This window comes from Poecilia mexicana, unplaced genomic scaffold (genome assembly GCF_051168715.1).
Source record: "Poecilia mexicana isolate PSO_F unplaced genomic scaffold, ASM5116871v1 scaffold_11, whole genome shotgun sequence".
In the NCBI taxonomy this organism is placed as follows: Eukaryota; Metazoa; Chordata; class Actinopteri; order Cyprinodontiformes; family Poeciliidae; genus Poecilia; species Poecilia mexicana.
In genome coordinates, this window is record NW_028263380.1 from 23,440,984 (window position 1) to 23,453,825 (window position 12,842).

Sequence of the window (12,842 nt, forward strand, 5' to 3'; positions counted from 1 at the left end):
TTTCATTCAATTTGTCTGTTTATTACTCCTGATCACTTGTTATCATCACAACTCTAGTGTAGACACTTTTCAGTTTATTCAAAAGACAGGTTCAAAATAAGTCTTTCAAAGATACATTTTGTTTTAAATTCTTTAGCTGGAACTAAGGAGAGCACCGTTTGGTTAAATAAAATTATTTTAGCTGCAACAAACTGATTGCATTAGAGCACTTATGATGATAAAGGGATGACATGTCAGATGATGTTTCAAATCATCATCTGCCTAAAATAATGGCCATTTTTTACTAAAAAATGAATTAGGTATAAAAAAAGAAATAAATACATTTGGCAAAAAATTATTTAGGCCATTGTTTTAGAAGGTGACGAAATATAATCCTAATCTTTGAAACAACATCATTTAAAATTATGGAAGATGGAAAGCTATAAAGCAAGACCGCTTGAAAAAACTAAAAAGAATGAGTGTATTATGAGTGCAGCAAATGAAATTTGGTATAGTTTAAATCCCTGCGGATGTGGAGTGCAGTCAGTAAGCATTAATCTTGCTGTTTTGTTAAGATTTATTTAAAATATAAACAATTATGAATCCATTCAAAACAAGCATTTTACATCTACACACGCAGAAACATTTACATGTTCACATGTCCACATGTTCACAAATCATGATAAAAGATGAGTGTTAATACATATTGTAAGTTTCAAAAAAAGGATGTGACTTTATTTAATCACTGATATAAATAATCCTAAGCAACTTTTCTGCTGTTGATTTGGACTCATGTTTACATCAGTGAAGACTAAATTCATCTTCAGGAAAGTGGAAGTTTGAATGGAAATGTTTTTTCCGTTTTGTGCTTCCTGTCGTTAGCAAAATAACCATGGCAACCGTCAAGGATGACTGCTGTTCCCTGGTAACAGTTTTCTGATCAACATATAAACATTTTAAGTTATGGTAGACCCCAGGGAGAGTAACTATTTTATATGTTTACATATTTTGAGTTCCAGTGTAAATTTCTTTGTTTGAATTCTATGTAGAGATAATATGTATGTGTTAAGATAAATTAGTACAAAGGTAACTGTAAATAATATTAAATTATACAGGAATAACAGTGCGACTGGACTATACATGAAGAAATTCTCATCATGAAAACGATCGGTTAACTTTAATACATTAAAAGGTTTGAAAAAATAAATATAAATGAAAATAAGCTAAACTTTATCTCAAGTTTTCTTTATTTAAATAAACAAGTTTTTGTTTATTCAAATAACCAAATTTTTCTGCACAGACAAGCAAGTACAATGGATTGGAGGATGGATGACACAATGTTAAAATAAATATTTATTTAAATATTTATGGAAAGATGACTTTTAAAACTGATCATTACATGACCATTACAAATCCATTGGTTAATATAATCATTGTACTAACTATCACAGTAAAATTATTTCCATAAAAGGCCACTTTGCATCAGCAGCTCCATGCTCCAGCGCTCTGGGAGAGTTTATAGTCCTGACAGTTGAACACTGGATGACTGACAGCTGTCCTTCATCACAGCAGAAGACACAGAAATCCTCCTCATCATCAGAAACATGACTCTGATCTGCGTCCTCATCTGGACTCTCCTCTGCTGCTGCTTCACAGGTAAAGTCCAGAGAATCCAACTCCTCTCCTCTATGAACATCTGTCCCTCTGAAATGAAGCCGACTAAACCATGAAGCTGCTGCATGTTTTTGTCTCTGTGTCCTCAGAGGTCAGAGGTCAGGTCACAGTGACTCAGCCTGGTTCAGTCCGCTCTGCTGTTGGAGAATCCGTCACGATCAACTGTAGGACTAGTCAGAGGGTCTACTCTTGGAATAGCCAGGATTATATGGCTTGGTACCAACAAAAAGATGGAAAATTCCCTAAACTTCTCATGGTTGATGCTAATACACCTGCAGATGGGATACCTAGTCGCTTCAGCGGTAGTGGATCCAGTTCTGACTTCACTCTGACCATCAGTGGGGTCAGGGCTGAAGATGCAGCAGTTTACCTTTGTCACTGTGTTCATACTGGTAATGAACCAGGACCGCACACACAGTCAAAACTCCTCATACAAAAACTTCCTTCCAAAATAAACTGACTGTTGCCACAGAAAGTCACTGATCACACACATACACACACACACACACACACACACACACACACACACACACACACACACACACACACACACACACAACAACAACGTGCTAAGTAAAACTTTCACATTTTCCCCTGTTTATGAATTAATTTGACAAAAAACAAAAGTTAAAAAATTACACTTCATTAAGATGTTTATGTTGTGATGTAACAAGCTGTACAGTCACAGAATTAAACTGATTTTAGTTTTTATTTGCATTTAATTAATAAATAATAACTGTATCATATGTCAGTTATGATGTTATGCTGCTCTCCACAATTATAAAAAAATGAAATATTAAATATTGAAAGGTAAGTCTGTCAAACCTAGGTGAACATGTGATGTGTGTTTTTCTTCATGCTGCAGATACTTATGCATTTCACATTTAGGACTTCCTTAACAAAAACTTTAGGATGAATGTAAATTGTGAAACACTTAAGACAACGTGTAAAATTCTGTAATAATCATAGTTTAAATTAAGTGATATTAAAATGCCATTAAATGTGAAGTGTGGAATACTAAACCCTTCATCCACACAAATGTTGTTTTTATAGGCACCAGCATCCATGAGCTTTTGTCGATAAAGATGGATGGATGGATGGATGGATGGATGGATGGATGGATGGATGGATGGATGGATGGATGGATGGATGGATGGATGGATGGAAGGATGGATGGATGGATGGTGTTAATTTTACTGCCACGAACTACTGTAGTGATGTTTTCCGTCCACCAGATGTCCCTGTCTATTAACTTTAAGAAGCAATTCAGATTTTTAATCCCTTATTCAATCACTTAAACTAATTTAAGTGGACATATTTAAGATGTTTCTTAAATATGCCCAAGGTATCAAGTATGTCGCATTACAATTTGTGTGCCATGAAGTGTAGCGCAAATCATTCTCCCAGCACTTTGCGACTTTTTTTTAACTTTATTTGAAGGACTGATATGGAGTCTTCTCACCTCTCCGTTTTTTTAAATCTCAAAATAGTCCATCCATAAATACATGTTTATTTATTTATTTGATTGATTAATTTAAATTTTTGCATGAGTCGGTTTTGCCTGTTAGTGTTGGACTTATCCCCCCCCCGCACCCCTCCCCTCACCACCACCACCTTTTCCCAGAGCTTTTATTTTGAAAGCTCCATCCGGAACGTCTAATTAATTTCGCGCAGTGATGCGTGTTTGAATGCGGCGTTTGTTTATAAGCAGAGAACGTGGAAAAGTTTATTCTCACTCTCCATCCAAAACAGTTCTTGTGTTGTTGAGATGGCGACCCCCGGCAGCTCCTCGGCCTCTGACAGGATGTATTCCCAACTGATAGACGAGGGCAGTTATGAGGAGTCCGGCCTCAGACCAGATGTGCATCAGGGCGGTAAGCAGAGGGGAACGTGTGAAAGTTTTATCCAGCTGCAGATCCACTGATTCTGATCCCCGTTTTATCCCTGTAACAAGAAAAGTTTATGCAAACAAACATTATTACTGTACAACAAAACTCGACTTTTCTTACAATTTTTTATTGTCCCTGTTTTCAGTGTTTATTTTGCAATTGTTGCGTAATATGTTCAAAAGATTTTTTTTTTTTTTTTTTTTTTTTGCCACAATCACGCTGCTTTCACCCCAGGGAAGAAGCGCCGCTTATACCCACTTTTGTTTTAATCGGGATTATTTTGTACACCCAAGTTTCATGCGAGCAAAAATATTGTCAGTTACTAAAGTTATGTGAAACTTTATAGTGCTTTTTAGTTTAACTCAATGTATATTTGAAAAAGTGAATGTGTATCGTATTTAACATGAGCTTAAATCTAATGATCTAAACTGCAATGCTAAAATGGATGACTTCAAAGTTTCATCAATGTTGCTTTACAGCGACTTTGTGTTTCCACATGTAGGAAAAGTGACGTTTGTTTGCCGACTGCAGTTTAAATTTGCATCGTCACTTCATCTTGATTGCACTGTTACTTTTTATTCTTTATTATATCTTTACCATATTATTTATCATTCTTTATATTTGTTGGGTCCTGTTTGTCTTAATATGGTAAATCTGCAGCTTTAATTTTATGCAGCGTTTATTTGTACAGCACATTTCAGCAACAAGCCAGTTCAAAGTGCTTTACCATTAAAACATAAAACAGTAATCAGTTATGAAATGAGCATTAAGACTTACAGTTTGTCAAATGCCATCATCAAAATCATCATCATCATCAAATATGTTAATCAGTGTTCCAGTTATTATCATTCAAAAGCAACTCTAAGCAGGTGGGAATTTAGCCTTGATTTTGAGGAACTCAATGTTTTGGCTATTTTCTGGAAGTTTGTTCCAGATTTGCAGAGCATAAAAACTGAATGCTGTTTCTCCATGTTTGGTTCTGGTTCTGTGGGAACAGAGTAGAGTAGAACCAGAAGACCTGAGAGGTCTGGAAGGTTGATCATAGAGGAACAACAGCTTAGTTGTCAAAAATTTTGTGTACAATCTTCTAATACAATTTTGAGAGTGGAGATATTTCACAATAGTTTTCTGGGTACAGCTCTACTATCAGAAACATACTTCCCACTTCCTTTTATTCCAAGAAAGGAGAATTCCCACCATAAACTCTGTTCTGTGTTTTGCTGTTGGCATTTTCCATGCTGAAGAACCAAGGCTGTATATGTAATGTTTTTGTGTGAGCACATTATGCAGAGTTTCAAATGAAAACACACTGCTTTCAAGAAGCACAGTGATTTTAAACAGATGTCCAGGATAAGTTTAGAGCTGTAAATGGATTCTTGAGACTGCAAGTATTTACAAAAATTTAAGCAAAAAAAATCTACTTACAAAAACTCACAAGTTATTATATTCACATAAACGTAGCCATCCTTTGTTACTGGATATAAAAGGTTGCATGCAACTGACAGATGCATATTGTCACACTTCAGCTCTGAGGAGTCAGATTTTTTTGTTTCTTCATTCCAGTTCCGTCTCCAAAGGAGTTTAGCTGGGGGGTCAGCGTAAACGAGCTTTTATTTTAATATTAATACATAAACAAACCTTTCTGTAACTTTTCAATAAAATAACCATGTTTACTGGTACAGTGTAAACAGTGACATGTATAAAATGTTGAGTAATTATGCTGGAAATTTGCATAAACAGTAGCGCATACATTACGGAAATCTAAGAATGTAATGTTTCTAATCTCTGAAGTATATTTCTTTAAATGCAAATTCAATCTGCTCAATAGTAGCAATAATAATATTATTCAATTAAAAAAAAAGTACAGTGCAGTAGAACTACTCTTATAAGTAAACGTAACTCAAGTAAATGTAACCAGTACTATCCACTTTTGAACATAGATAACAAAATTAATAGTCTGTTCTTGTTAACAAGCTTAAGATAATATATTGGCCTCAGATAAACATAATTTTTCTACATCATATGCATCCAGCAGCATTACTCTGTGGGTGAGCAATGTTCCCCAACGCCCGCCTTGCCGCCTCATTCAGATATGATTCATCCCCATTTCCATTGTGTTGTGTGACTTAAAGCAAATAGTAGTTAGACATGTGTACACAGGTTACAGTTCCTAAAACAGGTTCAGCAAAGACTGCTTACAGAAATTTGAACAAGTTCACATTTGTTTCAATATTTTATGATACAGTTTTTGTTTTTAAAGTTGTGTGTTATTTGTCACCAAGATTTCAGCTGCAGATGCTTAATGTCATGTAAGATACAAAGTTGTTTTGGATTTGACTGTTTTTGTTTTTTTTTTCCTACACACCTCACAAATGTTTGCTTGGATGGGTATCTGAGGTATTTGGAGGCTGAGTTAATTTGTTGTACTTTCCACCCTGATTGGTCTGTTTTGTCCAACAACTGGAAGTGCTTTCTGCATCCTGGGACCTTTCAATACCACCACAGTAACTCGAAAAGGGCCAGCCTCCGTTCCCTGCATGCATCTATGAACCTAGGCCGCTCACCACTGGTTCCTCCTAGAGCTATTTTTAATAGATACTGACGGTTGCAGACTGGGAAAATCCACGAAGAACTGCAGTATTGGAGATGGCCTGACACCAGAAATCATTAATCATTAACTAAATTGCCAAAAAAAACTGCTGGTTGGCTTTTTTTAAGCGTTTGGGCTATTTTTTAAAAGCAGTTGATAACAAAATGGAGGTATAAAAATGTGCAAAAACTGAATTTTACATAATTGATCCCCTTTAACTATTTGTCAGATACCTTCATTTCCATTTACCAAGGAACCTGTTTCTCCTCCAGATTACCCAGTCAAAGACCTCAGGCGGAGTGGCCCGGGTCCCTACCGCTTTGCCACCATCTGCTTGGCTACACTCTGTGCTATCCTCCTGATCTCAATCATAGCTGTCACCGCTCACTGTGAGTATACAACCGTCAGAGATGACTAGCATTTCCTTCACTCATTCTGGTTTATATCTAAAACAATTTGGACCATTCAGTAATTTGCTTATGTCAGACACAACCAGTAAGAGCTAACAATAAATTTGTCTAAATTTGTATACTTTCCCTGCGCCTGTGGTGCACACTAACCTTTCCACATAACATAGTTTCTCACAAGTTAATTTTGTTAATGAGAGCAGTTTAGGAATTCTGCTCTCCATTTGAGCAGGCTAGCATCATTTTTGTAACTTGTAAAAACCTGTTTACAGAACAAATTGGAAGCTTTAAATCAAATGCCAACTTCAATATGTTAGACCTCGATGTGTTTAGCCTAGGCACGCTACAGGAATCAAAATTCTGCTCAGGTCTTTTATTATGAATCATATGTTTTGTCCTGTAGAAGCCAACATAACCAAAAGATATTAGATTTTTAACTTTTATATCATATGTTCTTTTTAAATGTGAATATAGTGCAGGTCTGTCTTCACATTCTAGAAAAAGGTACAATCCACACCCTTGGCTTGTTTCTCCAGTGTATTAGCAAACTTGGATCTGTTCCTTAGAGGCCTATATGTTGCAGAAACTGGCAGTTCTGTTTAAATTATTAACATTTATCCAATCAGACTCTCAGAAAAGCTTTAAGAATGTTTCATGGTTTAATTTTGTTTGCAGATAAGAGCAAACCCCCACCTGCTGCTGAAGCAACCGCAGAGATGCAGAAGGAGAATGCAAATGTTTCAGCATTGATGGCTTCAATCACAAAACTCCAGCAGGAAAATAAACAACTGCAGAAAGAAAAAGAAGAGCTGCAGGTGAACCTTACCTCCATAATGACAGCCAAAGGTACAGTTCTACTTAAAATGGTGCATAATATTCACATAGTGTAAATAAATGCAGAATCATGTGGAGTTCCTGACTTTTTTCCCCTACTTTCATAAGAGCCTCAGTGTTCAGTTCAGAGACTGTCTAATATTTAGATACTTTGTTTCTTACCTGAGTCTAATTACTACACTGGGTATAAAACTATAAGGCATTATTGAACAATTACAACTCTCTCAGGAATACCAAGATGTTAATAAATATCAGCTCTGAGTAATTAAGAGGGTCTTCTTAGGGAACATGTCCAGTGTTCATTATATTTGGTCAACCATTAGAGTGCAGAATGAATATCCAACTAAATGAAAGATTATTTTAGCATCTCATTAAGAACAATAAACAATTCAAAGCATAAAAACCAAATGCTTACAATACAAGGCTGCAGGGAATTCAAAGCCACCGAGGCCTGATGATTGAATTTGCATGTTATTCTTATGCGTCTGAGGTATGACATGTGCTGTTGGTTTCCAGCCACTGAAGCCACATGTAAACCGACCAGAGCCCCTATTGTGTGTCCTACGAACTGGCATCTCTTCAACGACAGCTGTTACCTCATTTCTAAAGATCGCAAAAGTTGGTCTGTCAGCCAAATGTACTGTCAAAGACAAGGAGGTCATCTGGCCATTATCCTAACAGCTGAAGAGCAGGTAAAGTATGATAGTTAGTGCAGCATCTGTGATCTTTTCATTTGAATCTGTCTGACAGAGCTTATTTTAAAGTTGAGAACATAAAGTAATTTGCTTACACTGCCTCCCAAAATCCTTTAAAAACTCACTCGAATATCAGATTTATTTGCTCTGCAGTGCTTTCCTTTGACAGGGGCAGTTTTTGTCCAAACCATATTTTGTGCAAAAACAGTTTCAAATTCTACCCCAAAAAAAAAAGTTAACTTTGTAAAGACTGTCTAAAAATCTCTTATAAAATGGATATATTTGACTCCATTGCATTCTTCAGTAAAACTCAACATTGTTCCTGCCATTTTTATGCCCAGCCGTTTCCTGAAGGCCAAGGCCAATGGTACCATGTTTTCTTTTTTTATTTCTATTGCAAGCATAGTTTTTTTAACAATAATCAAATGTCACAATGTTGAGCTTACAAATCCATTCTGTGTTGGAATTTGACCACGTAAATAATCCCACTTTGTTTATCTGTCAGACCTTTTTGTGGGATCTCCTTCCCAGAGGACACTGGAACTCATACTGGTTTGGAATCACCGATGGAGAGACAGAGGATGAGTGGAAATGGGTCGACGACACTCCGCTAGTTGGAGGGTATAGACTTCTCATCAATATACTACAAAATATTGTCACTTTAATTAATATTAAGTTTTAAAAAATACACATTGTGCTTAAATTGGGCAAGACATCAAACATCATTTGTGACTGATCTGCAACATAAAAATATTACACAGTCATCAAGTGGTAGAAAGTGACTAGATAGTTTCAGTCTAAGTCAATCAAGAAAAACTTCAGCTTTTTTTTTTTAATTTATTAATATTACTACAGTTGGAGCCAAACTATACTGCTCAAAAAAATAAAGGGAACATTTCACTTTAATTTTGTGTGTGGCTCCAAATCCAGGCCTCCATTGGTTAATAAATTTGATTTCCATTGATGATTTTTGTGTGATTTTGTTGTCAGCACATTCAACTTTGTACAGAACAAAGTATTCAATGAGAATATTTCATTCATTCAGATCTAGGATGTGTTATTTGAGTGTTCCCTTTATTTTTTTGAGCAGTGTATATTACATATATTGATACAATCCATTTTATAGCACAAACAGTGCAGAATGCAATTTATCACATTAACCTTTTTAGAACAACTTTATAGTAAATGACAGAAACAGGCTTTCATTCTTTTCAGCTTTGATGGACATTCACTCCAACTTAAACTGGGGCAGACGTTTGCAAACAAACTGCAGGTCCAGTGGACCTTTACCTTTGCCTGTTACGTTTGCCACACTGACAAATTTTAGGAAATATTTTATCAGTGAATTAACTACTGTTGATTTATTCAAAAAACTAAAAAAAAAAAACTACAGGAGAAAAGGAAACACAGGGGAGCTTAAGGCTTCAGGGTCTCCAAGGCCAAAATAATCAACAAAACACCCCCTTATAGCTATAAAATAAAACAACCACTTGCTAAAGAAGAACTAAAAGAAAATGCAAAACCTAAACTCCCTTACTAACCAAAAACAGGAGAAAACAGGTTACAACAAAAATGGCAGAGAACCCCTACCAGCTTCCACCTTGGAACAAAACACGTCTTGGACAATTGGTCAAAGTTGCTCACAGCAAACTCAGGTCAATTCACACACACATGAACAGTCAGCTCTCAAAGATCACAGGTCAAACCCAGGACAAACAAAAGCAGGGATCTGGCACCTCCAGCTTGCTGCTTATATAGAGCGGCTGACGACACTTCACCTGCAGCAATCAGGCAGAACTGAAACAGAAAAACACAGGGCTCTCTCAGAAAGAGAGCCCCTAGAGGTCAGTGACCGTAACAATCACCTACTTTATTCATTACAAACATTAATTTATTCAGCCTTTTCCACAATTATTAGTACCCAAAAACTTGAAGCAGAATTAATACCACCCATAAATATTCCTAAGAAATTATGTATTCCAAATATTATACTTTGTGAGTTGATTGTGTCATCAAATTTGTACTGCTCCCATCTCAATTTTCTGTTTTCTGGGGTATAAATTGTGAATTAGTCAGTTCTACTTAAACTTAAACAGCAACCCCACAGACTGTCTGGGTTGCTTAGTTTACTTTTTCTTTTAATCTTGAAAAGTAAATCAGGCAACTGTGGAGAGACTGATAAGAACAACCTCTGTACACCTCTAGGGTATTTTTATGAGGGAAACGCTCATAAAAATCACACAAACATAATCAAATAGGTAAATGTTTAAACATTGGCATTTTTGTCCTTAACATTTTCTTCTTCATTATCATCTTCCATTTTTTGGAATCTAAATCTATATTTTCTTTCAAGTTCATGTTTTCCACTTCTGCTTTGTGAGAGAAAAATACTGTGAGCTTACTTTTCATCTCTAGTTATTTTACACCAAATGCCAGCTTGGCATATTTTATAAGAAGCTCCTGATTTCCGTTCCTCATTTTAAAAGTCACAAACTTGTGTTATTCCCCAATTGTCACCTACATTCCTGATGTTCCTCTTTTTTTTTCCCCTCTGTATATTTTGTCTCTATTTTTTTTCCTTCCATTTGAGTGTTTTGCTCCATTTCAAACTTTCATGCAGAGTTCACCACTTTTTTATGCTGACTGCAGCTGTTTATTTCCAAACTTCTAAATGGACAAATATATGTTAAAATCGCTTCAATTTGTACCATTTTGTTTATTGGTTACCATACAATTTTATGATGATTTAGATTTTATGATTTTATTCATCATTATTATTTGGTATGCCTTGCAAACAAATTAACACTTTTTAAACCTTTTTTGCCACCTTTTATGCATTTATTTCATTAGGGTTTATGTGACACAAATGCAACACAAAGTAGTGGATAGTTGCTAATTTAAAAACTGTGCATGTTTTTGATTTTGTATTTATTTGTATATGTCTGCTCTAGTGTTTTAGAGTACCCTGCACCTGCTGTGCACAGTCTTCTTAGCAAAATAGTTCAACCACAAGAAGTACCTTGGAACATAAAATTGTCTTATTGGTCTAGACTTTGACTTGGCCATTCTTAGCCATTCAATTTACCTCCATCTTATCTACAGATTGTCTTCTCTTTAGCGCCATCCATCAGTGCTCAGAAAAATCTTCACGCCTTGGGGTGTTGTTTAATTCTCTAATCCTGATTTAAGTGTGAACGTTTCTTTACTCAACTCTCTTTTGGTGTGTTTCTTTGATGCTGTTGTTATTTAGCAAATCTCTGAAACCTTCACCGAAGGTTAAAGTTCAAGTTTCAAAGTGCTTTCCATGATACAGTGGCAGAATACAAACACACAGCATAGTAGTAGATTTTTATTATGGAAAAATAAACATGTTGCTTTCCACCAGTTGCTTGTACCTGTTAAGTATAATATTATCGACTAAAGAGCTTGCTTTATCTTTTTACCTTTGTCTCTCTTCGCAAAAGTTTCTGGGAGGAAAACGAGCCCAATAACCACATAAATGAGGACTGCGGTTACATCGTCAAGACGCAGGTGATGGAACGTGTGGCGACAAAGAGCTGGTACGATGCCCCCTGCAGCATGGTGTTGCCCTACATTTGCGAGAAGGAGATGGGCGGTACCACACAATAGTGAGATGTTACCAACAAGACTGGACCTTCAGTCAGCTGGTCGTTTTATTTTACAAAGAGGTTGTTTTACTGGAATATAGAATTGGTGTATCTGTGGTTGTGTTTGTGTGGGATTTTATGTAATTTCAGTAATTTCTAATTTGTATTTGATTAGAATGCACTTTAAGATGCCAACATTTCTGATCATTTGAAAGAATCAGCAGCAGATTTTGCAGGATTAAGTTAAACCACTATTTAATCACTATTAAATCACTCAAATTATTAAAATGTGTGTAAAAGGGATCTTGTGAATTTCCAACGTTTTTCAGGTTAACTGTATTTGACCTGTTGTTTCAGCAATTTATCAGATTAACACAAATAAACTAAATCTGTGCTATAATTTCTAGTCTGCCGTTAAATCTAGTGGTTTGTTTACCTCTGGTTCTATGTTTATCTGTTTATCTGTTTGTGTCAAGGGCAGTTTATTACTTTTTATAATAATGCTGCAAATGAAGATTTTAATGAACAATGTAAAACCCTTTACTGAAATGATGTGTTGTTTTTTTTTTAATCAATCATTTGCTTCCATTATCAATAAGCAAATCCAAAAACCTATTTTTGACTTTATATATGGCCATATTCATGTTTTAATCAAGTTTAAAAAATAAAAGGAGTTGTTTTAAGTATGACAAAAAATATAGTTATTCCAAAGAGGAAATTAACACTAAACATATTAATTCAGGGGCTCAATTTTCTACTCCGGTCACTCCCAGCAGGTGGCAGTGCAAACTGTCAACAGGTACCTTTGTGAATTTGCTTTGGCTTCTCAAGCCCCAACTAATAAACTGGGTTCATTCATTAACAACACCAGTAGTCCTTTGTTTTTAGTTTTAAAAAAAGAGGGACATTAATCTAATTATTGTCAAATTAATATATATATCTCTGCACATTGAGAACAAGTTAGAAAATTCCTTGTTTATGTACACAATAAAGCTGACTGGTTCTGATTTTGATCATGGTTCAGAGCAGTGCATGTCAGAAGTTAACATGCAGACATGGTCCATGTTTATGTGATTATGTTTATTGAGATCACCATCATGTTTTGCTTTTTGTAATTTACATTAAAAAAAAACCTACAGTCAACTGGTACTGCAGTAAGAAGGTCC

The 12,842-nt window shown here is 35.6% G+C and overlaps 1 protein-coding gene and 1 long non-coding RNA gene across 2 annotated transcripts; both read left to right on the forward strand.

The window, feature by feature from the left end:
- The first annotated feature begins 1,349 nt into the window (after nucleotides 1–1,349).
- Nucleotides 1,350–2,828, forward strand: LOC106919473 (uncharacterized). The gene is made up of 2 exons (XR_015764675.1): nucleotides 1,350–1,635; nucleotides 1,743–2,828. It is a non-coding gene; the product is annotated as an uncharacterized LOC106919473 (long non-coding RNA).
- Nucleotides 2,829–3,324: 496 nt separating this feature from the next.
- LOC106919912 (uncharacterized) lies at nucleotides 3,325–12,543 on the forward strand. Its single transcript, XM_014990582.2, has 6 exons — nucleotides 3,325–3,527; nucleotides 6,405–6,521; nucleotides 7,215–7,385; nucleotides 7,890–8,065; nucleotides 8,574–8,689; nucleotides 11,533–12,543. Exons 1-6 carry the CDS (start codon nucleotides 3,422–3,424, stop codon nucleotides 11,696–11,698), a joined length of 852 nt encoding a protein of 283 aa, XP_014846068.2. The 5' UTR covers nucleotides 3,325–3,421; the 3' UTR covers nucleotides 11,699–12,543.
- The last annotated feature ends 299 nt before the right edge of the window (nucleotides 12,544–12,842 follow it).

Bases quoted from the DNA above. Each gene is read 5' to 3' on its own strand.
- LOC106919912 (XM_014990582.2), top strand. From the start codon at position 3,422: ATGGCGACCCCCGGCAGCTCCTCGGCCTCTGACAGGATGTATTCCCAA. The intron at 3,528-6,404 runs GTAAGCAGAGGG...TTTCTCCTCCAG, and splicing joins ACCAGATGTGCATCAGGGCG to ATTACCCAGTCAAAGACCTC. The intron at 7,386-7,889 runs GTACAGTTCTAC...GTTGGTTTCCAG, and splicing joins CTCCATAATGACAGCCAAAG to CCACTGAAGCCACATGTAAA.